This window comes from Trifolium pratense, linkage group LG3 (assembly GCF_020283565.1).
Source record: "Trifolium pratense cultivar HEN17-A07 linkage group LG3, ARS_RC_1.1, whole genome shotgun sequence".
NCBI lineage: Eukaryota > Viridiplantae > Streptophyta > Magnoliopsida > Fabales > Fabaceae > Trifolium > Trifolium pratense.
The window spans coordinates 48,920,004-48,946,472 of NC_060061.1; the positions used below are offsets into that span (position 1 = coordinate 48,920,004).

General features: G+C 31.6%; 2 protein-coding genes across 2 annotated transcripts; one reads left to right on the top strand and one right to left on the bottom strand.

Moving 5' to 3' along the window:
* Positions 1–872: 872 nt before the first annotated feature.
* LOC123916208 (mini zinc finger protein 3-like) lies at positions 873–1,396 on the bottom strand. Its single transcript, XM_045967604.1, has one exon. It carries the CDS (start codon positions 1,262–1,264, stop codon positions 1,007–1,009), a length of 258 nt encoding a protein of 85 aa, XP_045823560.1. The 5' UTR covers positions 1,265–1,396; the 3' UTR covers positions 873–1,006.
* Positions 1,397–12,526: 11,130 nt separating this feature from the next.
* Positions 12,527–16,334, top strand: LOC123915866 (probable arabinosyltransferase ARAD1). Its single transcript, XM_045967136.1, has 3 exons — positions 12,527–12,799; positions 12,978–14,394; positions 15,534–16,334. The coding sequence occupies exons 2-3, from the start codon at positions 13,417–13,419 to the stop codon at positions 16,053–16,055; spliced, it is 1,500 nt and encodes a 499-aa protein (XP_045823092.1). The 5' UTR covers positions 12,527–12,799; positions 12,978–13,416; the 3' UTR covers positions 16,056–16,334.
* The last annotated feature ends 10,135 nt before the right edge of the window (positions 16,335–26,469 follow it).

Below are 26,469 nucleotides of genomic sequence, written 5' to 3' on the forward strand. Positions count from 1 at the left end.
AATAGAGTCGAACTATTTTTTGTATTTTTTTAAAAAAAATAGCTAAACTTTATAACCACTCAAGCACAAGACGTACCGACCAAACGAAAGAAAACCAAATACATAACACTGAATTAGCAGGGTAAACCAACAAAAAGCTTGAACAAAAAAAATGTTACAAACACCAACACAACACTGAAAGATAAAGGTATAAGTTGTTTCTATAAGCTTATCAAGATCGTCTTATAAAAATAAAATGAAAACAATTTATTAACATCTCATAAGTTTTTTTAAAATCAATATATATCACAAATAGTATTTGTGAAATAAGTCAATCCAAAGAAGCTAATTATTTATGGGTACCCTATACTTACTTCTTCCTAATATATACTATTGATGTTTTTAGGAAAATGTATGGAGAGCTTAATATTATTAGTTTGATTATACCCCACTCAAAAGCAAAATTAGAAACCTAAGTGCAATACAATTACCAATAAAGGAAGGTTTTCACTCCCAACACAAAACAATAAAAAAGATCTAAAACATTAACCACAAAAAAGAAGAAGAAAATCAAATAGAGAGGACACACACAAAAAGAAGAAAATAAATTAAAAGAATATTGTTTTGGTAAGCACTTCCTGTATTCAGCTTTGTGTTTTTCTCCTGTGATCTGTAACTACTTCGTGTTATTTTTATATATATTTATGTTTACCAATTAAAAGAAAAAATATTGGAAAGGGAAAGAAGAAAAGAAAGCCTCGATAGATAAATACACGACATACAAAAACACAAATCTTAAACTTTGAAAATTTTGTACAAGAATAAATGCTCCACAAATCAATCAGTTAATTTGATACACTCTATTTGTAATTTTCAACCTTCTTTATAAGAGCACAAGTAAAGATCCATGTAAGATTGCACATATGTGCAAAAAAATCAAGAAAAATAGATGTGTGAAATTCCATCACGTGTCATTAGCAGAAGACTTTTTCTGAAAATAGATCGATAGATAGATAGATCGATAATTTTAGCGACCATAATTAGGTGGAGAGTACTCACAAACAACTTCAGTTTGCACTTCTCTTCTATGAAAGTTCCTATGACAACCACAAGCAGCACATGTAAGAGCCCCACTTGTTCCTTCTCCATTGCTAGCCATGAACTCTCTACAACCATCAACAGCATACCCTCCAATATTTGCTGCATGATTCTTTTGACACTCTCCATATCTAACATTTCTTGTAATCGAAGATGAAGTTTTAGCTACAACTTGTCTCTTCTTCATTATAAAATTCCTATATTCTACTTAATGATTTTATTTTTAATGATGGTTCTAGCTAGCTAGCTATGTATATATACAAGTGAGTGTGGCTAACCCTAACCCTAGTGTGTGAATTTGTGAATAACTTTTTTGGGTTAAGAAATTGAGAGAAAAATGGAAAGATCATGATTCTTTGTTGTATATTGAGCAGCCTTATTTTACTAACTATTTTAAATGATCATATATTTCAACCATGGAGGAGTGACGACACACATGGGACACCCTGGTCCCAAAGTATAAAAATTAAATAAAATTCTTTAAAGTATGTGTGGTACTATTATTCAATCGAAATATGACACGTATTAATATTTTACATCACAACTATGAAAACGGTGTGAAAGAGGATTGACCATAAAAGGTCACATGTTATATTTTTTTTATTTATATTTTTTGGTTTATAAGGGAGCCGATGATTAAATCTAGGATCTTTAATAGTTTCTCCGATAATTTTTATAAGGAGAATCGCACGTGCGAGTTCCCCCGCATATGGCTCAAGTGATGAAGGTTTGAAGACGCTCGACAACACTTTGAGAAAAAGATTTAGTCTTTTTTATAAGAAATTTTAATCAATTTTCAAATGTTTTAAATGCTTAATTTCACTTATGCTCTTATTTATTATGAGAGAGAATATTAAAAATACAGTAAGTAAGTTAGTTGAATTAAGAGTAATTAAATAAAGATATACATGAAATACATTTAAATTTATAAGTGTATTAAATGAAAATAACTATATAAAATGTGTTTCCTTGATCTGTGTAATTTTTTCAATGTGTTTTTATAAAAAAGATCGAAGAGAGAGTATAGTATTATTCAACCTCACACCATGTTTAATAACATAATGATATGAATTTCGTGTACGTAGTTCAGTTGATAACTATCAGAATTGATGTTTAAATTTTAAATTTTTCACTTTTTCATGTGAGTCTATCTAGGATAGTCTCCTACTAATCCTGCTTAAATATTAAAAATAGTTGTCCCTAATAAAAAAATAAATTTTTTTAAAAATTATCCGTAACAAAAAAACAAAATTATAAATAGTTTCAATTCTTAGATTTTTCAAAAAAATTATCGGTTTTGCTTAAATTTGAAATGAATATAACAAAAACTATATATGCAGAAAAAAATAGAAATATTAGGATTTGAACTTAAGACCAGCTGGATACACAAACATCATAGTCTATCACTAATATAATATTATAATTTTTTAAATATTTTTATTAGTATTTAAAAAGAATAAAATTTATTTATATTAGATTCACATCATCATAAAGGAAAGTGTTCAAATAGGAGCTGTAATGTGGTGCCCTCTATTTGAGAACCGGACAAAGACGAAAATAGGAACCAAATGAAGGGATGGATATACTTGTCTTTATACAACCCAAACCACCCTTAAATTGTCTAAAGATTTTCCTTTTTTCGAATTGATTGCTCACCTTGTCTAAAAGGACGTCTTCAAGAAGAAAAAAAAAAAAGATATGAATTATAAACATCGATTACTTATCCAAAACAATATTAAAAATTGAATATGTACATACATGTATGCGTAACGTGTTTTCTATTCTCTTTTTCTCATGTCCCCTTATAATCAAATAATTACGAGAGAATTGGACTATTACTAAATTGATATATGGATCGCAAAAAACTTAAAATCATCAGGCAGCTCGCGTGTGATACACTGCAAGTGCACGATTTTATCGTGTAGTAAAAATATTGAGTCAACAAAAAATTGTGAAATACTAAATATGTTTTCTAAGATGCTTAGCTAGAAATATTGTCGACTTTAAAAGGTTCGATATGATGCACAATTTAGAAAAGATTTAATATAAAATAAACATCCTAAAATTGTGGGTTTATCACAAGAATATATTTTCACATTCCAATTTTTATTTTGCTATGCAGAATTATTTTAAAAACAAATCTAAATGTGAGGTACTAAATTAATGTAACATCATGTCCCTTCTCGGGGTATGTAGAAAATCACGAGTTATTCTAAATCAATATTCTCCAATTCTCATGGAATATCATATTGCAAGAATCTTATATATAAGAACAATTATCCTATATATCACTTCAAACATATTTAGACTATTCTCATGTTTCAAAGTGTTTGTCCAACCATATATAATTCCTAAGGGAATACTCATTATAAAAATAAAAATAAAAATTCTTAAGGGAATACTAACAAGTGCCCTAGCGACACTTGTTGAAAAAGTAAATAAAGAAGTTTCATTCAATATATACTTTTTTTTTTTAAGCAATTCAATATATACTTATTGAAAATGTAAAATATTTTATCTTTTACATTAATTCGATATTTTATTTCCATTTTTAGCATAAAGTGCTATGAACCTAAAAGACTCTAACCAAAAAAAAAAGGTGCTATGTGGACGGTCGTTAGCATGACCATATTGCGATTATCCAACTATAATTGAACTCGAACAAGGTTCATTCATGCACTGGACTGGGTCACCGGGTCCACTAGCCCTAAGGCAGACCGTAACATGAAATCGTCCTAAAGGCATATAGAAACAAGGCCAAATGGACCACCACAAGTCGTTGGATCAATGGTCTTAGACAATCTCTCTACACCTGTCCAAGATGACAGTTCCAATAAAAGGTTTTGAGACATAGAAATCCTAATTCTCACATACACGGTGCTTTCTTATTTGATCGTCAGAATGTTTGTAGATACATAGTCCACCATTAGGCATTGGTAATCAATTGTCCATTATCATCATCGACTCTTGTAGTTATTTCAAGCTAGAGATCCTCTGAGTTCCCAAAGGATCGGGAAATAAATGAACATAATAAAATAGGGAAACCAAAGTTATACATAACCTTAAATATATAAATTTTAAAGGTTTTAAACCATAAAAACTAAAGGCACATAATAATACATAATTACTTAGGATTGATCGATATTCAATCCAAAAGCAAACAACTCAAAATGTTTTCTCTAGAAAGGGTGAAGATAAAATCCATGGTTGCATTTTCAGTCTCTTTAGATCTAATAATTGTTGCATTATTAACATTCTATTTTTGATGAGTTGGTTTTGTTTAATTAGGAGAGGCGATAGAATTGATTGATACATATTCATTCAATGTATCCATTTCATAATTTTGATTGTTAGCTAGTGATCCAACAATTTTCCTGAAAGAAATTAAAGAGCAAAATTTGATACTGCTATATAATTGGGCTAATAATAATAATAATAATAATAATAATAATAATAATAATAATAATAATAATAATAATAATATCCGGTTCTAACAACCCTAAAACAGAGTGTGAGTACTTGTTTGTGATGATCCGTCCATAGTCACATAATTCTCTTGATATTTTTTCAAATTGCGATGGTATGTGCATACCGGTTCACGGTATTTTTACGAATTGGTTCGCACAAATTCTCCTCTTTGTGGAAACCAGTGAACCAATGCGAGAGGAAGTGAACCGTATGTGAAGTTTGGAGAAAGAGAACGTCTCTTGCAAAATACACCAATAAAAAGAAATAAGAGAAAGATAAGTGAAAGAACGTCTCTTGTACTTTTTTCCAATTTGTTTTTTATATATAAATATCATTTTGCCGTTCAAAAAAAAAAGTGAAAATAAAATAAATTTGAGAAGTCGGCACTGGTTCAACTACTCTAACCTTTCAACCTTTTTTGTCCTATTAATTAAATATTACTATCTCCGGTTTTTTTATAAGAGACAATTAGATCAATAAGAGGCTTTGCGTATTGGAGATAACATTGAGCACAAGAAAAGAAAGTGATAGGTATGCGTATTGGAGATAACCAATGTGTACCAATATACTTACTTTTCCTTGGATACTTTAAAGGGTAGTTTACAAGAAAATGCTTTTAGGCAGGTTTGTCCTTGAGAATTTGAAATATGTACTTTCTATTTTAATTTTTTTTATAAAGCATACATGCTTCTACAATAGAATGAATACTATTACTCTCTATTTGAAAAAGAAATTGAGGAAATAATATTTGTATATAAACCATTAGATCAAAAATATGTGTTAATATTTTAATTATAAAAATATGAAAAAAAGTTGATCAATGATTAAGATGTATAAATTGAGTGAAATTGAGAGAAAAAAATTTGATAAGATCATTTCTCTTCGTACACTACTTACATGCACAACAATTTAGTACCCTAAAAATACGAAGCAAATTTACTATCCTAAGATTTTTCACAATTTTAGCACAGTTTTGATTTAAGACCGTCCAATTTAAAATATATATGGTTGAGATATTTTAAGTGATTTTATAATTTTATTAATCTCAACCATCCGATTATTAATTAACGTTTGCGATTAAAAAAAAAACAACAAAACTTTGTACTTATTTACTTCAGCATATCACAATCCCTAAAAACATAAGATATTGTGCAATCACACACCCTAAACATGATCAGAACCGACACTAGTATTGAGTGTAACCTTCAAAATTTAACACCATGCAAGTAAAAATCAATTACTAAGGTGAGAATAAGTGATTTGATTTTTGGTCAAACACATTGGTTGAATTGTTTAAGCATAGTCATATAGCCAAAATGGTAGTTGCTCATTCTATATCTGATGTGGGTCCAATTTGACACTAGAAAGGAAGGTCGATGTGTGGCCCTTTCAACTGTTGCAACAACTCTTGGATTTAATTACCTAAGATTCTAATAATCTTAAGCCATTCCCCACACTCATTTATGAATAACCACTTTTTTTTCATTTTTCATGGGACCAAAACAAGGACAATCATGACTTTTCAAAATTTCAATTTCTGCCACGACAAGAGATAGCTAAAACAAAAATTCACACAGTACATTTGTTGTAACATGGCAATTACCAACTAGAATTTAAAGTAAAGAGTAAATGTAAATAAAGACATGACATTAACCACATTCCACAGAATGCTTATTTCCCAATGGCATACACTGTGATCTCCTATATAATACTAGTAGTATATGCATAAGGGGAAGTTTCACGTACTGAATTAGAACAATACATTAATTTTTTTTTTACGCAAAAACAATACATTAAATTAAGAGCAACTGTGTATAAAAGTATTGGGCTTATGAATCTTGGTACTTATATGTTACTCAACATCAATACGAGACTTTAACTCACTTGATATATCTTATTTCTTCCTCAAGTGTGAGTTAATTTGCATATGTGAACCATCATGCACCACTCACTTATTGCTTTCCCATCAATTTGATCGAGCTCTAATACCACTGTTGGGCCGTGAGAGGGAGCCTCACTAGATTAGATTGACACACTGGACTAAGAGCAACCACACAAGTGACTTAGACACCACATCTCCAATCAAAACCATAAGACATAAAGTTTATATGTCATCTCACTTATGTGTTGCTCAACATCAACTTTTTCAACGACTTTAACTCACTTGATATATTTCAACAATTGTTGCTCTCGATACTTCTCCAGACAACAAGTGGCAAGTTGGTTTGGCTTGATGAGATTTTTGAACTATTCTTATCTTGAAAGTCTTCCTAACAATGGAGTCAGGCAAAATGTATTTGGATCGATGCAGAAAATAGGAATAATTGTTAAAATTTAAATATGAGTAGTTAAACTTGCGTTAATTTAAAATGATATACAAAAGGATATACAAAATATGGACTCATATATTTAACGTTCGAAGATTTTCGCGTTAATGGTATATCCAAATCACTTGTGTTAAATATGTTTGAATCTCAACTCCAAAAGATAGTTCATATGATGAGGTTGCTTTCATATATTTATATATTCAACAGTCCAAAAACTTAAATAATGTAAAACTTCAAAAAAAACTCCAACAACACAACTACATATTCAACAATTTGTGCATTGCTAACCCAACACTTTCACAACCATTCACATACATAAGTCGTGCACATAACTTTTATTATCAATAAACCCATACACCAGATTATTTTTTCTTTTGTTTAAAGTCATTGCAGAGAATAAAAGGTAGAAAAAATGATTCATCAAACTTATTTTTAATGTACCAAAAAAAAAACTTATTTTTATAGAATTAAGTTGAAAAGTATGTGTCAGTACCTGCTGTGAACTGACATGTTTTGTTCGCACACCAGCACTTTGCAAACATATATAGGAGGAGCAAGTGGACAACAACAACATTAAAAAGACAGATTGTATAGAAAAGAAAAGCGGTTGTTTTACCCATAATCTGATTATTTATTGAAAAAAACTTAGTATTATTGGTTCAGTGAATGGTGGGAGCTGGAGTTAGAAGAAGAATAGAAATGTCAAATTAAGATAAGTTTGATGTTGAAAGGTTTGGATTCTGAAGAGTGTTATAATATGATGAAAGAAGGAATTATGAGTCTCCAACAAGTAACCCCATTTCCAAAAGTGTAGAACTAGAAAGGGACCAACATACAATGAGGCAATAACATGTGCAAAATATGAGAAAGTGACAAGAGGACACTTGCACATGTGCTTGTCAATTAGAAGCGTGCACGTAGTTTACATGCATCATACAAATTCATTTTAAATTTTTATGCGGCCAATCTTCATTCTGGTAAAGAATTATTCCATTATATTATTATCTTTTAAAATTTGGATCACATCAATCAAAATCGCAATAGTGAGTTATTAGGGCTAACAGTTAAAAAAAACAGCTTAATTAGGTTAGCTGGGAAAATAGTAAAGGAGACTTGCAGATTAGAGATCTTTTAGCACTAAATCTAGTGTTAATTGGTAAGTGGAGATGGATATTAATTTTTGGAGGTGTAGGTCTTTGGAGAGATATTCATGACTTCCTTCTAGTTCGATTTTTGGATGGGGGAAACCACATTAGGCTTTAGTTTGAAAGACTTTTTCAAGTTTCGGCTCAGAGTACTAGTAAGGTGGAGGAGACATATAGTTGGCTTATTTGGTTCTTCATCATATCACAGTTGAGGAGATGATTTTTTTTTTTACAAGGAAAGCAAAGGTTGCTGTCAAAAGTGCGGAAAAGTTGGGCTCCTTGAAAAGTGGTGGTCTTCTCTTGGCAATTATCTATCTTCGTGGTGTCATTGAGGATGTTGATTCTTTGTGTTTGTTTTGTGGGCTTAAGTCTTAGTCACTTGAACATATATGGCTTAATTAGTCTTTTGGTCCCTTAAAGACATTTTAGGTTTCACAATGGTCCCTTAAAGAAAAAAATGTCCGGATTGGTCCCTTAAAGACACACCCGTTTCTCAATTGGTCCTTTCTGTCAATTTTTTATAAAAAACGTTAGTTTTAATTGACTGGATTGTGGATGCCATTAAGTGTAAGTGGTCTACCAAAAACCTTATTAATTTTTAAAATTTTAACCATTGGAATTTTTTGTTATATTTGGAGTTAAAATTTAAGGGAAAGGACCAATATGACAAACATATATGTCTTTAAGGGACCAATCCGGGCATTTTTTTCTTTAAGGGACCAATCTGAGCCTTTTTTTCTTTAAGAGACCATTATGAAACCTAAAATGTCTTTACGGGACCAATAGACTAATTAAACCAACATATATTCATTTTTTGTAGTCTAAATACTAAATTCATATTAGTCTGGTATGACATTTTTATGCGGTTGTCTTTTGAGTTGGTTTCTCCTTGTGGTATTCTTAAAATTTTGGAGAGTTTTTTTGAGAATGGGCATAGGTAAGTAAAGTAGATATATGTGATTGTTAATTAATTTGGCATGCTATATTGTGCGGACTATTTGAAAATTTTATATTTCTCTAGTATTTAAGCTAAACTATTGTAGCCTTAAAGATAAACCTTTTGATTCAATAAAATTATAGAGAATTTTCTCAAGTTTGGTGGATTCCAAATTAATTACATTTCTGGTGGATTACCAGAGCTTTATTTGACAGGTTTGTCGCTTGCGAACCTTTGTTTTGTTATAGGATTAGCGCTTGTTATTTCTTCCCACTTTCGTACTGCGTCAGTTGTCATCAGAGCAGGTTTCCCCTGTTCTTTCGTGAACGTGATTCAGCCATAGGAGATCAATCTATTACGAGGACAGAATGTGGCGGTTTAACGACGATGATTAAAGCTCTATCAAATCAGATAGCGACGTTGACGACTAAGGTGGACGACATTGATAACATCAACAACTGAAACAACAACCGCAACAACAGGGGAGGAGAACCAATTCCGATTATTAGGGCTCGTAATAACAATCATACTATTGTTACGTACATAAAATTAGGGAGGTGAGAAAGCAAATTAGGGAGTGCGCGCCAGAAAGATATCCCAAGACCCAAACAGAGCGGTCTGGTCCAAGCAAGGGGTTTTTTTAAAACTGTCCATGGAAGAGGTGTTTTAAATAAATACAAAACTGCTAAGGAATAATTTTTGCATTAAAAATATAGTATTATTTTAGAAAAAGTTGATTATACCAAGTTTAAGATAATTTTACTATTTTTATTTCTTTAACAAGTGGTTAGCAACATGGTCACAAACAAGTGCAATATCAAATGGCATACCCCTTCGCAAATTCAGCGTACTCAAGAGTTTCTGTAGAGAAATTGTTCACACCGAACGAAAAGACAACAAAAGTACGGACTGGTTGGCTAATTTTAGCCTTACTTCAATTTTTTGGAACCTTATTATTATGAAGTCCCCTCCTAATGAGTTTAGACGACTCCTATTTGATGATATTTCCAAGGCTTGCATACCTAGAAACATTGGTTTAAGTTCTTAATTTCTTTTTTGGGCTTCGACCCTTTTTTTTAAAAAAAAAGAAAAGTTGCTCAGCAACACTACTCCACGACCCAATGAAATAAGATGGTTTCTCTCCCGACCCCCCTCATTTCTTTTCTACCCCCTGAATTTCCGTTTTTGCCCTTGGGGGGTACTTCGGTTTATACGAACTGATTTTTTTAGTCATGCTAAAAAATTTCGGTTTATATAAATCGAAATATTGTGTTCCAAAATTTTTTCCAGCTTTCCTGCATAAATTCTGCATGAGACCCTCAACTTCCACAATTTATTTGAAATACTAAACGATGTCCGATTTGAGTATATGACCACTCGTTGGAAAGCTTAGGGTGTCAAGAATACAAATATAATTTTTGTTTTGAGGGTTAACTATCCAATTGGTTCAGTTTGACGAAATAATGGGTACTGGTACAGAAACAGAGCATAACTTTTTCTCAAACTTATAGGTAGATTTTCTCATACTATACTTAATGAAATTTAACAATTCCGGTGTCAATCTTGTAGTAAAATTTGTCTTCTTTACACTGGATAAAAAATTATTAGCATACGACTTATATTCAGAGAGCTATGATAAATTTACCACAGGTATCTCTATAACATTTTGCAGAAACTTTTCTCAAACTTGTAGGTAGATTTTCTCATACTATACTTAATGAAATTTAACAATTCCGGTGTCAATATTGTAGTAAATTTTGTCTTCTTTACACTGGATAAAAAATTATTAGCATACGACTTATATTCAGAGAGATATGATAAATGTACCACAGGTATCTCTACAACATTTTGCAGAAACTTTTCTCAAACTTGTAGGTAGATTTTTTCATATTATACTTAATGAAATTTAATAATTCCGGTGTCAATCTTGTAGTAAATTTTGTCTTCTTTACACTGGATCAAAAATCATTAGCATACGACCTATATTCAGAGAGATATAATAAATTTACCACAGGTAGCTCTACACGAATTTTCACATAATTTTTCCTTCTTTTTGGGGGGTATATGTTATTTCGGTTTATATAAACCGAATTTTTTTTCCATGTTTAAAAACTTCGGTTTATATAAACCGAAGTTTGTTGGCAAAAAATTTTCATACCGCGTAGGGCAAAATGAGATTTTTGGGGGGTAGAAAAGAAATGAGGGGGGTCGGGAGAGAAAACTTCATGAAATAATAGAGGGAGTAAGAGGTGTAGAAAACAAATTAAAAAACACTATTTACGATTCTGTTGGAGGGAGATTTTGTGGAAAGGATTTTTGATGGCTCGGTCTTCAATTTTATATATTTGATTTGATATTTTTAAAAATTGAGAAAATAAGAAAAATTAGCGTAAACAATTAACTCGAGCACAAAATCACATAGCATACCAAATTAATTTTAGAATTCAATTAGGGATTTTCTCTTGCCACCTCATTTTCTCGCGTGCACCCTCCGAATTTATAATAATACCCCTGTTCGCTACTTAGGTAGCAGAATATCTTACCAATTTTGTTTTTTTTATGATGTCTGTTATTTAAGTAGTAGATGATATTTTTTAAAAATTTCTTATTTTACGTCCACTACTTAAGTACTGAAAAAGCATAAATAAAAACATATAAGGCGTGTGAAAAATAAATAGGATAGCATAATAATATCTCATTCAACTACTAAGACTGGGAGGGGTTCGCCCATTCTTAACACATTTTTAGAGTGGTTTTGCCTTCTATGAAGAACTTAATCCATTATAATTAAATTGATTACAATCACTAAGATATACTTCATCGGTTCCTTTTTAAGTGTCTTTTTGGAATAATGATACAAAATTATCAAAGTGTATTTTTGGATATGTTCTTCCTATTATACTCTTATTTTAATTTAGCAATAAATTTCTATTTTTTTTCACACGCTTTCTTTTTTCAATAAATTTAATATGTTATGTACCCAAAAAAAATTATTTAAAAAAACGAACTTTAGTTTTCCAAATATATAACATTAATTAGTTTTATTGAAAAAGATAAGAGTTATAGGCAAATGGTATAATTGACAAATCATACCCTTAACGGTTTAATAAATGACTATTTTATTCTTATTTTTAAGCTATAATCTTTTTATTGTATTTATCTTATATTTTTTTAAAAAACAAAATTTTTGAAATTGTTGAGTTGATCGTATTCATCACATTTGTTACTATATTTTTTATTGTATTTATCTTATATTTTTTCTCTTTTTTTTAGTGAGATTGTTGAGTTGATCATATTCATCTCTTTGATTGCTATTTTTAAGCATATATATATGATTTGTTTTATTCCTGTTTTTCAGCCAATCCTATTTTTTTATTGTATTTATTTTATATTCTTTTAACATTTTTTATATAATTTTTAGTGAAATTATAATAAAGGATATAAAATTTGGAATGTGATTAAAACTAAAAGGATAAATTAGTAAATTTAGTAGTAATCAATTTTATTATTTTATTATATTATATTATATATTATTATTATTATTATTATTATTATTATTATTATTGTTATATATTGTATTATTATACTAGTAGATTATAGTAGAAGATTAGAAGTTGATAAAGGGGAAAAAAACAGAAAAAGAAAAAAAAAAGGAAAAAAAACAGAAAAAAGAAGAAGAAAGCGACAGAGGTAGTATAAATGCAATGAATTAATTTGATAACAAAAAATCACATCTTACTCGATTAATAGAAACGTAATCCTTTTATATCGAAAATAAAGTTTCTTCCTTTTTTTTACTGTACTGTTCTGTGATGATGTAGTGAACGCTGTTTCAATCTCATCAGGTACCTTTTTCTTCCTCAATTCATCATCAATTCTTCACTACCCAGTTGCTAATTTTATCTTCTTTTTTGTTTAGTTCAAATATTTTCATGTGTTTCTAATTTTTCATTATACTTTATGAATGCTGAATATTGAAGCTGAGACTTTTTTTTTTGTTGTGTTTGATTTTTTTGTGACTAGCTTTGAATTGGGTCAACACAGGTTGAATTTCAAAGGTCATAGTGGTTTATAGTTGAAACTTTATCTCATCAACGTTTTCTACAAGTTGGGATTTTTTTTCAAGTCAATTTGCATGAAAGGTGTTTGAGATCTTGTCAACAATATTGATGGTTGAGATTTCATTAGTTGGTTAGGTTGGTATTGTCCTTTGACTTGAGGGATTTGAGATATGGACACCCTTTATCATATTTGTGTTGTGTGTTTGAGGTAATAACATATATACTTTGAGACACTACATCATATTAGTATTTGTGTTGTGTGTTTGAGGTAATAGCATATACCCTTGGAGACCCTTTATCGGAATATTTGTTGATGACAGACACAATTGGTCGAACTCTGTGATCAAGTGTTGTGTTTCTGTTGCATTTAACCGGATTTGCTTAAGTTGGACAACCTTAAAATGTCAGAGAAGAGTATGGTTCCGTCTAGGTTTATGTTTTGTGTGATGGTTATTTCTATGTTCCTATTGGTCTTGTCTACCATTTTCCTACTTCAGTTTAGCAGCCATTCTTTGATACCTAGATCAGTTTTAGAGCTTATTATTGTTAATAACTCGTCGTTTTACTTTACGCCCGATTTCAAGAAAGAACAAATCATGCTTCCTACATACCCTTCTGATGATTTAAAAGTTCAAACATTAAAACCTAGAGATTCTGATTGGAAAGTTTCTAATTCAAGTCAGAAGAGAAGTTCTGTAGAACAGAAGAATAAGAAGATGAACAGGGTATGTGATCCAACTCGAGCTCTGTTGAAAGTATTCATGTATGACTTGCCACCGGAATTTCACTTCGGGTTATTGGGTTGGAAGGGAAGTGTAAATCAAACGTGGCCAGAGGTGGGTAACCCCAGCCGTATTCCACGCTATCCCGGTGGATTGAATTTGCAGCATAGTATTGAATACTGGCTCACACTTGATCTTCTATCATCAAACACTGGAAAAGCTGGTCAACCTTGTACTGCAATTAGAGTGCAGAATTCAAGTCAAGCAGATATAATTTTTGTGCCGTTTTTCTCGTCTTTGAGTTACAATCGGCATTCCAAGATTCAAGGGGAGGGACAAGTTAGCGTTAATAAAATGTTGCAAGACAGATTGGTACATTTCTTAAAGGGGCGGAAAGAATGGAAACGCTCGGGCGGGAAGAATCATCTAATTGTAGCCCATCATCCTAACAGCTTGGTGGATGCAAGAAGAGACCTGGCTTCTGCTATGCTCATACTTGCAGATTTCGGTAGGTATCCTGTTGAGTTAGCAAATATCAAGAAAGATATAATAGCTCCATATAGACATTTGGTGGGTACGATACCAAGTGCTGAATCACCTTCATACGACGAGCGTCCCACGCTGGTTTATTTCCAAGGGGCGATATACAGGAAAGATGTAAGTTTCTATGACACTTGTGTTATATGTTTGATGCATATCATTAATTTACTTTATTATGAATGTCTAGTGTTGATATTCATCTATGAACTTTATTGGTAATTGATTGTGCTGCAAACTGCCTGGTTTCAATTGTATAATGGGCGTAACATGTTTGATATCAAGCACTAAATAACTCGAACATTCTACCCATACCAATGCACACACAACACACCTTGAGCCTGATAGGGGTGTAAACTTTAAAGGCAGGGTTTTATCTTAGGTTCTTGCATAGTTGCATTCTCCCACCCAGGCACCACCTTGTCACAAATTTTAAGTATAGAGAACTGGCACATGAAAATATTTTATTCTGTACCTCTTTTAGGAACAATCTCTTCTCCTTCTCACAAATTTTAAATTAGAGGCATGTTATGTTTAAATGACACATGCATCCCTTTATTTCGTTAAAGAAATTGCTGTTCTCTTCCCTTTTTTAATAGATATAGAAGATTTTGTCCAAATACATATATATACAGGAGTGTGTCAATTAAACAGAATGAAGAGGAGCTGTGAGCAATTTGTCCAACAAATAAGGGTGATGAGTGTTCATGTAAACATAGAGGTGTGTTTGCTATTTATGCGCCAAGTGCACCTCTCTGAGGGTGTAGTCTGTACACCATATGTTTATTGAACTTGAAAAACCATTCAAAATATAAATATCAGTGCAATTGAGCTGATTCTCATGAATATACAATACATTGACTGAATATACAGTCATGTAGAACACAAACAAGAATAGGGAGGACCATTATAGTGTGTATACAAAGCTTTCAATTTTGGTCTTACGAGATCATATTACATTTCCATGCTGCCAATGTCAAATATAACTTTGATGGTTTTATTTTTATTTGTGTGTGCTGATTTTAGTAAATATTGTCTTTGACATCTATTGGTATATATTGAGCACATGATAAGGATCAATTTATTGGAAACTGCAACACATCCTGATACCATTGCTTTATAAAACTCATTGTGCTGACATGATTTCTGCAGTCTTTTTTTATCAGTTATACTTCACTTAACAACTTTAATGTATTCTCGAATATGCCAGATAAATTTTTCTTAACTTTATTTGGTTGAATATCATGTTGAAATCACAGGGAGGAATTATTCGCCAAGAACTGTATTACCTCCTCAAAGATGAGAAAGACGTGCACTTTACATTTGGGAGCATAGGTGGAAACGGGGTTAATCAGGCAAGCCAGGGCATGTCCATGTCCAAATTTTGCCTTAATATTGCTGGAGATACCCCATCATCCAATCGACTTTTCGATGCTATAGTAAGCCACTGTGTTCCCGTGATCATCAGTGATGAAATTGAGCTACCATTTGAAGATGTTTTGGATTACTCAGAGTTTTCCTTATTCGTTCGCGGCACCGATGCCATAAAGAAAGGCTACTTACTTAAATTCCTTCGGTCAATCAAGCGCAAGGAATGGACCAAGATGTGGGAAAGATTGAAGGAGATTACACATCACTTTGAGTATCAATATCCATCCCAATCCGGGGATGCAGTGAACATGATTTGGCAGGAAGTTGCGCGTAAGAAATCTTCAATGCAGTTCAATTCACACAGGAAGAACAGATACAATAGATCTCAGCGTCTTGTCAAGACTAACTGAAATACTGAGATTCTGTTTTGTTGAATTCATTTGACCTTGGTCATATTCAACATATCAATGGGAGAGAGATAGACCTTGTCAGAAATTTGCAACTAGCAAGTTTTGTACCCTCCCTTTTCACTCTTTTTTTTTTTCTTTAACTATGTTGTTCATCTTGTTTATAAAATTTTCAAGTCAAAACACGCCGCATTATTTGTCCACTGTTTGGTATTTGAATTCGAGCAAATAACGAAAGGTATTTTCCTATTAATGAAAGTTGGCTACATGGATCAAACAATACAATATATCTTCTGTATATATGTATCAATTATTCCAAAAAGTTACAAAAGAAGCCATAAATTTTCAGCACTTCTTTTACCAGGTTGAAGTGATGTTATTGTATAAATGGTGATATGGATGATCAAGATTTGCTTTATCCACTGGTGAGGTATTGGAGTTTAACCACCATTGATATTCAAAGAAGCAGGTCTGCAAGGTTAGAATTGACTGCCAATATCATATTTTAGAGTGAATCCCAATGTTTGGCTTTGATATTGAAATTGTAGGTCATTGTCAAGTTACAGGGTGGTAGGGTTTATTTATGTACAGAAAGTTTAGACGAGTTGGGTTCTGAGGTTGGTTCTGAGGTCAGGGAAAGCCTTAATTCCGAAGGTATGTATAGATTATCCATCAAGGAGCTCCATAGATCGGCAGCGGAAGTTGAACCTATGCCTTATAGGATATGAATCAACTTCTTATCAACCGAACCAACCTTATTTGGCGTGGTAGCTAGGGTGGTTTGGCAATACATACATAGATTAAATTTTGCTATTACTTTAAATCATTGAATTATTGTTTCAAAATAAATAAATATAAATTTAACAAAAAATATAAACCTTTAAAAATTCAAAAAAACTGCATTGCTATATCACCTATTTGTCAGCTTATTATTCAGCATAACACTTCACCAAAACTAAGCCTAAAATTCAATAGTGGGGAAATTGTCTAAAATTTAGTTGTGGGATTTTTTTTTTAAAAAAAATGAAGACTATTTTCAAAATTAGAAATAGAGTTTTTAAAATCGTGAATCATCAAAATATAGAAGACCAAAAATATATTTAAACTTATTGTAAATTAGTCTCTAAAGTTCAATATTTTAAATCAACTTCCACTATACAATAAGATGATTATCTATTTCTTAGTCAAAAAAAGATGATTACCTATTTCCTTAAGGCGTTACAGTAGCTGTATTAAGCAGGAAACAGTATTATTTTCACATAGAAATTTCACTATATTTTGTATTTGATAGCCAACAATATTATCAAACTATCCAACTATTTGTCACATTATCTATAATATCTCTACACAATCAGAAATTGTGCTGATACAAAGATGAGCTTTCAGCCTCAATTCTTTACCTGACAGATAAACTCAACTAATAAACTAACCAACCTTGGAAGAACATATGCTAATAAAGGACATTGCCAAAGCATTTCAGCTTGGAATTGGATCCCCTCCTGCTCTTTATATCATGTCATCTCTATAGTTTTGATCTAACGGTTGATATTCACACAAGAGAAAAGTAAAATAGTTCAGAAGAAAGAAAAAAATGTGTGAATTCAATGACCGAGATTAGCGCAAAATTAAAGGCAGGAGAGAAAGTGCAGGAGACGATCCGGATCCTTTCAGCTTCTATTGTGAATTGGGTCTGACCCTTTTTTGACTGTCCTTTTGTTTGATTGATTAACATCAAATGTCATTGAAGGTGAAGGTGCCAAATCCATCTTTGATTCCAAACCTTCCATTGCAACAAAATGTAATTTCCTCTTATCCCATCTTAAAGCAAGATCTTTGGTTCTCAAACCACATGCAATATATGGTTGAGAAGCTAACATCCCAACACAAACTAAAATAAAAAATAATCCTTTGAAAACCAAGAAACTCATTTTCTTTTTTCTATTGAAAATTGGGAGGAACAATGAAAAAAAGAAACTTAATTAATAACCTACTTCTTATTGCTCATGGTTATATATATCTTCTATGAGATTATGAAGTGTTAAAGCAAAAAAGCATAAGAAGAGTAGAACAATATATGTAGGGAAGTTTTAGATTCATTTCAATCATAAGCATGCTATAGAAGCAATTTAAGGCTGTTTTAGAAGACTGACAAGTTTGAATAAAAAGTTACAAATGGAACAATATCCTATGGAAGACAAGTATCTTTTCATTCATCAGTTTCCTTACATTCCTTTCAATTTTCATTGTCTTGCTCTTTTACACCAAATAAAGACCAAATCTTTGTCTTGTAGTAACACTTTTTTTTTTGGACAAATTGTAGTAACACTTTGTTGATCTGCCAAGTCATCTCACCTTGGATTTTTCATCAATTAATTTCTTTGAAACATTTTGCATCTGTGAAATGTTCCATGAAATTGGTAGGTTGAAGGTCATGACCGAGGTTTGAACTCTGACTATTTTATTTGTGTGTAAATTTATGATGACTTTGCAATTTCGTCTACAAAAAAATTGTGCAAAATATATAATTAATTGAATCATACTAGTAAATAGACCACATTTCACAAAAAAACAAAAAAGTCCAAACCAATTATCTGGTTCATCAACCGAACCACAAATTTTAAAAGGTTCAATTTATGAAAATATTGAGATTTTCTTTTGACACCCTACTAATTTTTTCATGTGCCCTACTGTTTACACCGATTTTTGGTAACGTAAACATAATTATCCATTGTTACTTTAAGACCCGGATAAAAGTCCTTCGCTAACTGCAGGATCCGATAAGAATCCTTTTTTTGAAGTGTTCGTTCAAGTCTCGGGATTTATGATGTAATTCATGCGTCTTTAAGAACAAAATCATTGTTCTTTTTAGTGTTAGAATCGTATCCAACAACTTTTAATAACAAGTTGTCTCACGACAACATAATAGAAAAAAATACTCAAGTGAGTATTGAAAAGAAAGAAAAATAAAGAAGACGAAAAGGAATGCATAATTGCAAAAGAAAAAGGAAAATAAAGCAAGAACAAAGCAATATATTAAATTGCATGAAATGTAAAGGGTGGTTGGAATCCATTCCTATGCACTCCTTGAACCCGTTTGCTCCGTGGCGTGGGCATTGCAGAGTTTTTAGAAAATGAGATTCAACCTTTTGTACATAGAAATTACAACTATTTATAGAAAGTAGAAAATAACTTCCTACATCTTAGATTTTGACAAGTGTCTTATATTTAATAACTTCCTATATCTAAGATTGACACATGTCCCTTTAAATAACTTCCGATAACTTCTTCGTAGGAGTTGTTTGCTTGATCGAAGAACCATGTCAATATTCGACTCTTTGAATAACTTCTTCCGATGTCTTAAAACATAGGTCACTTCTTGTTGAAAATGAAGCCTTCGACAACAAAATAGTTTAGTCGAATTCCACTAAATATGGCTAACTTCGACAAATCACGTTCCATGCCTAATCGAAATGAGTTTTTCTTCTATTCAGATTATAACACCAAGTCGAAATGAATATCACCGATATTATAATTTTGGTGTCAACACCTACAAAATTATAAAAATAGCTTTGTTTGCTACTTAAGTAGCGGATTCTAAGTAGCAGACGTGTAAAATCTTGAAATTATCATGTTAGGGATTTTTTTTTTCCCTCAAATTTTCCATTTTCATATCGTCCGTTACTTAAGTAGTGGAAGCGTAAAATAAGAAACTAGAAGGGTGCGCGATAAGTTGGGATGGTGCCAAAAAAAATCTTCAAAATATTTGTAGATGTTGGGTTATGCAAATGGTTCGACCCACATTGGAATTATAGATATAACATATCCAGATCTTGTGCAGTTACTGCTTGCACGCAATTATACATTTTTTTTACACAATAGTTATACATTTTTTTTTTTTGAAAACTTGGTATTCGGCTCTAGGACCGACTAATCCAAGGGAACCAATCCAACCGCCCACTTGTGGGGGCCCCATTTAAAGCCAGAGTTTTTTTTGCTTTGTATAGACTTAGCCCACTGAAATTGACACCAGGGGAAATCGAACCTGAGACCTTGAGAGGAGCATACTTCAAGGACCCAAGTCAACACCACTGGACCAATCCCAAATGGGTTCAGTTATACATTTCTGACCGTCCAATTTCAATCTTTATTTAAGTTTTAAACCGTGCGATTGATATTAGACGGTCAGGAATAGGTAACTGCAAGTCCGATATATACACACAAAAGAATAAAAGATGGTTTAGTAAGGTTTTAAGACAGAGATTAGTCATCGGCAAAAATGAATGAATATTTCACATCGATAACAAGAAACATAAAAGGAAATTGAACGAGTCGGTTTGTAAGTGTGTTTTTCATAGAAATAGAACGAAATGACTATCATATACATACTCAACCTCAAATTTCAGTGGAAAACAAAATATGTAAGAGGCATTGCCCAAATTAGATTGGTATGACAACCAAAACAAAAATAAAGGTACAAGTCAGTGACCCATTTAGAATGTTAATGACATAGAGACAAAAAAGATATCAAAAGTAGAGAATTTTGGAAGAAGGTACGGAATAGAAGAAACCATTCCTGAAAATACATACCAACCAATACCAGGCTTTCATGTTTCCAGCACTTTCTTTATTCTAACAGTCTTTAGAATTCCAAGCTCTTCAATCTATGCCATAAAAAAACGTAGTCATGGTTCATTGTGCTCTATGGAATTCCTTTATGCTTTTTTTTACAAATTTTTTTAATTACTACTATTTTTATTATAAAATTTATTTGGTCACGCAAGGTGTGTTATTTTTTTTTTAATCGAATTTTCTCTATATACAAGAGGCAAAAATCAAACCCCTAAGTAACTTCTTAATTAAGGAGTTTTAATTTTTTACCATCTAGATTAATCCATTGTTGGAAATTATGTACTTTTCTATGTGTTGTGAATTCAAACCTCTTCACAAAACAATAATCACAAGAGAGTGGATCATAGAATTCCAAGCGCAAAACAAGCAAAATACGAGCGCAAAATCTCAAACAAGAACAAGTAAAGAAAGAACAAAGAACATCAAGAAATTATTTATCCAGTTTGGTTTGGGGATAGAGCAACTCGCCATCCACTATAATCAATGTTTATAAAGAGATCTCAAATGAGTTACAAGAAATTATCCTCAAGAATGAATCCCTAAATTATACTCATTTTCCCCAACCTCACATGAATAAAGATGAGCAACGAATTATCTCACTCTGAAGATATTTGAAATGTGTTTCTCTAAATTTACGCTAAAAAGCTCTCAATAATTGATTATTGATGACCCAATAATTCCCTCGTTTGAGAATGTAAATGTAAAAACTTAGGGTGTTTTAGGGTGTTTTATTGAGAATGTGCCGTGTTTAAGATGTTTGTGTTTTTATGGTAAAAAATTGGACTCTCTTTAAGGTTCTCAGCTAGACTAACGTACACGAAAATTGCTCTTTAGGCCCTTTTGCATTGCTTCCAGGTCCCCCAAACTGACAAAATTGCCCCTAAATAATTACGGAAGTTAGGATGCGAAACTAATTTTGCTTCGGAGGATAGGATCCGAAATGCACTTTCCCTTCCAAATTGGTTCTCTTCTGCAAACTTCCATAATAGCAACTCACCATAGCTCTAGAAAACTTGTTGATAACACATTGCTCTAGGTCTTCCACTCTCACTAAATTCAACACACTTCCAAAAATAATTGTACCTAATGCTCGACTAGAGTAGTTAGAGAACCCACATTTGGGGGAGGAAAAAGTTCCTCCCTCAGCGTTAATCACTTGAAGCAAGGGAATCACAATTGGGGAATTTCATATGACCTCGGCTAAATTCATATTTCCATCAATTAATTTGACACGCACGATGGGATAATATATACGACCTTTACCACTATTTTTTTTTGTTTCACAGGTCAAAATTATATTTGGCGTATGTACTTAAAGTCCGAAAAAGGATCTTAGCAAGAATGTTATTCCAACAAAAAATGAAAACATTACACAAGAATCAAACCAAAACTAGAAACCTCTACAAAATTCAAAAAATCAATTTTTTAAATAAATGTTTAATACAAGAATAAAAAAGTTGTAATATGATTTATGGGTTTATGGTAACGCTAGTGTGAGAAGAGGGAGCTTCATATCAATTCATTTGTTTTCTAGTACTCCAATAACATAAATGGTGTATAACAATTGTCTTATCACACACATAACATCAATTCAATTAATTTCCTTTGCAAAGATATTCTTACAATTGTCTATCACATACCATAACAGACACTTTGGTATAAAATGACAACTATAGAGAACTAGTTAGGTTTTCCTTTTTTGTCTATTTTTCTGTATCCACTGACAGCTATAGAGTTTGAAGGTGGCATATGCCTTCAAAGTTAAAACAAACTCATATGTACGTATGTATGTATGTATGTATGTATCCGTCCATTATTAAGAGCTCATGTATCATACATCCTCATATTAAGCAATACCATATGTCATAGGGATGGAAAATTTTGTGCACATACGAGTATATTAATCGTGTATCCATTGTATTCTCCTCCACTTAATTTACGCACTTCCTTAATGTGTTTCCATTTTCGCATACCAATGGTTCGTTTGGATTTTGCCCGGAATCCAATTTTTGGGTCTCGTTTGGATTTTGCCTGGAATCCGATTTTTTTCATGGATTTTTCATTTTGAAATCCATACACACCGAATGACCCGGCCCAACCCACTTTTTTGGGTTTAATTGGGTGGGTTTGATCGAGTCAATTGAGTTTGTCCAACCCATGTACACCCATAGAAGAGATGGTGCAACTGCAACTTTCTTAAAATAAAGCACAAGGTAATATTTGAAATATGATTAATTAATGAATCACAAATATATTACCATATGCTTCATTCTTAGGAAGTTGCACCACCTCTGATCTCTTCAACTTAGAACTCCTACCGGCCTTAATTACTTTTGATGATCCACTAGCAAATACTTCTTGCACTAAATTTTGTAGAGGTTTCTAGCATCGATACATAATATGTATGAATAGGGGTTACACAATGTAAGCCACATTGTTTGTTTTGGCTAATAGGCAATATTTTCACTTTAAATAATATGTTCATACAAGAATAAGCTAATCAATTAAATAAGCTATTTTTTTAAAAGTATTTATCCCTTTATTTTTCTGCTTTTATTTATGCATTTTTTTAGTGCAGCTCAAAAATCCCAAAATAACTGTACCTAATGCGCTCGACTAGAGTAGCTAGAGAACTCACATTTGGTGGAGGAAAAAGTTCCTCTCTCAGCGTTAATCACTTCAAGCAAGGGAATCACAATTGGGGAATTTCATATGACCTCGGCTAAATTCATATTTCCATCAATTAATTTGACACGCACGATGGGATAATATATACGACCTTTACCACTGAAATTTTTTGTTTCTCAGGTCAAAATTGGCTTAACTACACATTTGGTCCCTTACGTTTATTTTAGGTTTCAATTTGGTCCCTTACGTTTAAAAAGTATCAATTTGGTCCCTTACGTTTATTTTAGGTTTCAAGTTAGTCCTTTCCGTTAGTTTTGTCACTAACACCGTTTGAACAATATACGTGTCAGCGTGTCAAAGTGCCACATGTCAGTCCACGTATGCAAATTGACTGCCACATGTGACAAAATTGACGGAAAGGACTAACTTGAAACCTAAAATAAAAGTAAGGGACCAAATTGATACTTTTTAAACGTAAGGGACCAAATTGAAACCTAAAATAAACGTAATGGACCAAATGTATAGATAAGCCGGTCAAAATTACATTTGGCGTATGTACTTAAAGTCCGAAAAAGGATCTTAGCAAGAATGTTATTCCAACAAAAAATGAAAACATTACACAAGAATCATACCAAAACTAGAAACCTCTACAAAATTCAAAAAATCAATTTTTTGAATATCCTTTTTTTAAATAAATGTTTAATACAAGAATAAAAAAGTTGTAATATGATTTATGGGTTTATGGTAACGCTAGTGTGAGAAGAGGGAACTTCAGATCAATTCATTTGTTTTCTAGTATTCCAACAACATAAAGGGTGTATAACAATTGTCTTATCACGCACATAACATCAATTCAATTAATTTTCTTTGCAAAGATATTCTTACAATTGTCTTTCACATAACATAACAGACACTTTGGTATAAAATTACAATCTTCAAAGTTCAAACAAACTCATATGTACGTATGTATGTATGTATGTATGTATGTATGTATGTTTGTATGTATGTATGTATGTATGTATCCATCCATTATTAAGAGTTCATGTATCATTAATCCTCATATTAAGCACTACCACAAGCCATAGGGATGAAAAATTTTGTGCACATAGGAGTATATTAATTGTGTATCCATTATATTCTCCTTCACTCAATTTAGTCACTTCCTTAATGTGTTTCTATTTTCGCATACCAATGGTTCGTTTTCTGACTCTATTATTAACACCATAATGTTATGCAAACATAAATAACCACAAAACTAGTCACAACAAAATAAATAAATAACAACATTACTCCATAGCAATGTCATTAGCATCAACCTACTATTGTATTTACAATAATAAAAAACCTATTTCTACCAACAACCAAAAAAAAAATAGTTAAAAACCTATAGTTATACTCACAAATTTAATTAAGAGAAAAAAAAAAATGAAAACATTACATAAGAATCAAACCAAAACTAGAAACCTCTACAAAATTTAGTACAAGTAGTATTTTCTAGTGGGGCATCAGAAATATATAAAAGCAGAAAAAATAAATAAATCAAAACTTTAATATTATCATGATTCGGTTTTGAATATGTCCATCCAATTGTAACGATTAATTAATTTTCGCAAATTTTAAAAAGGAATTAATTTTGTGGTTTAAACGTATGTGAATTTTTTGTATTTATGGTAAATAAAATTGGTGTGCCATAGGGATTTGCAGACATAGAAGTTTAAGTGGATCTGTTTCCTTGAATTAAATTATGTAGTAATAATATTTTAAATGATTTATGTACCAAAAAAAAATTTAAATGATTTTTTTAACCACATTTAAAAAAGTAGAATCTCATCATGACACCTGACAATGATACTAAGTTGAAGAGAATTTAGGGGTGTACATGGGCCGGATTGGGTTGAGTTTAACCAAAATCAAATCCCGAACCATATAGGATACTCCGGATTGAATCGACTAAAATAACCACCCACTTTAGTATTGGGTGGATTGGATAAACCTACTCATTTTCGGGTTGGGTTGGGTGGGTTATGGGTTACCCAATTTTTAATATTAAATGATGAATCATCATATTTTTTTTTATAAAAATAACTCAACTTTTTTATTTTTTTCACTATTTTTTTAGCTTCATAAAATGATAATATCATCACCATATTTATTTTTTTTCATTAAAATAACCTTTTTCACTATTTTCAAATAATAATATTTTTTAGCACCACTACTTTTAAATGACAAAAGAAGTCGAAAAGTGGAGGCTCGGAGGAGATGAAGAGATAATGCGTTAAAGTTGTGATGTACGGAAGAATGATACGTTTGTCGTGTGAAATAAACATGCATATACAACTTATTTTGGAAATTGAAGTATTGAACTTGTGACTTTTCTTTCTCAGTGAAGGAAAATATTTGATATTTATATAAAAAATATTTTAAAAAATCATAGCACTTTTATTGATTCAATGGATCAATGAATTTTTTGGGTTTGGTTTGGAGTTTGCCCTGAATCCAATTTTTTTTCATGTATTTTTCATTTTAAATCCATACCCACCCAATGACTCGGCCCAACCCACTTTTTTGGGTTGGATTGGGTGGGTTTGACCGGGTCAATTGGGTTTGCCCAATCCATGTATACCCATACTTATAGTTATATACTTGGTTGAAACTTGTGATTTTAAGTGAAAATTTTTTAGGTTAAAATACTTTCTATTTTTGTTTTCTTAACATGTGCCCAATCCTTGGTGCTCATGTTAACATTCTTCTTTCTTTAAAAGAATTTTATAAATTGAATTTATACAAATTAATTTATAAAGCATAATTAAAATCTCTCATTTTTTTTATCATGTAGCTTAGTGATCTAAAATTTTATCCATAATGTGGATAAGTGAGGTGTCTGGAGTTCGAATCCCGACATTTGCATATAAAATGTGATATCTCCTACCATCTGAGCTAAGCTCATGAGACTTCTCTCAACAAAAAAAAAAGAATTTGTTTTTGTTCAAGTAAAGATGAATAAGTGGGAGTACCGGGATTTGAACTCCGGTTTTTGCAATAATTTGTAATGTCTATGTCAATTGAACTATATGCTCACCTAGAAAAAATTAGATAATTCTTACGGTGCATAAAATTATTCTTATAAAGAAATCAGATTATTTTTATGAGTTTAATTGAT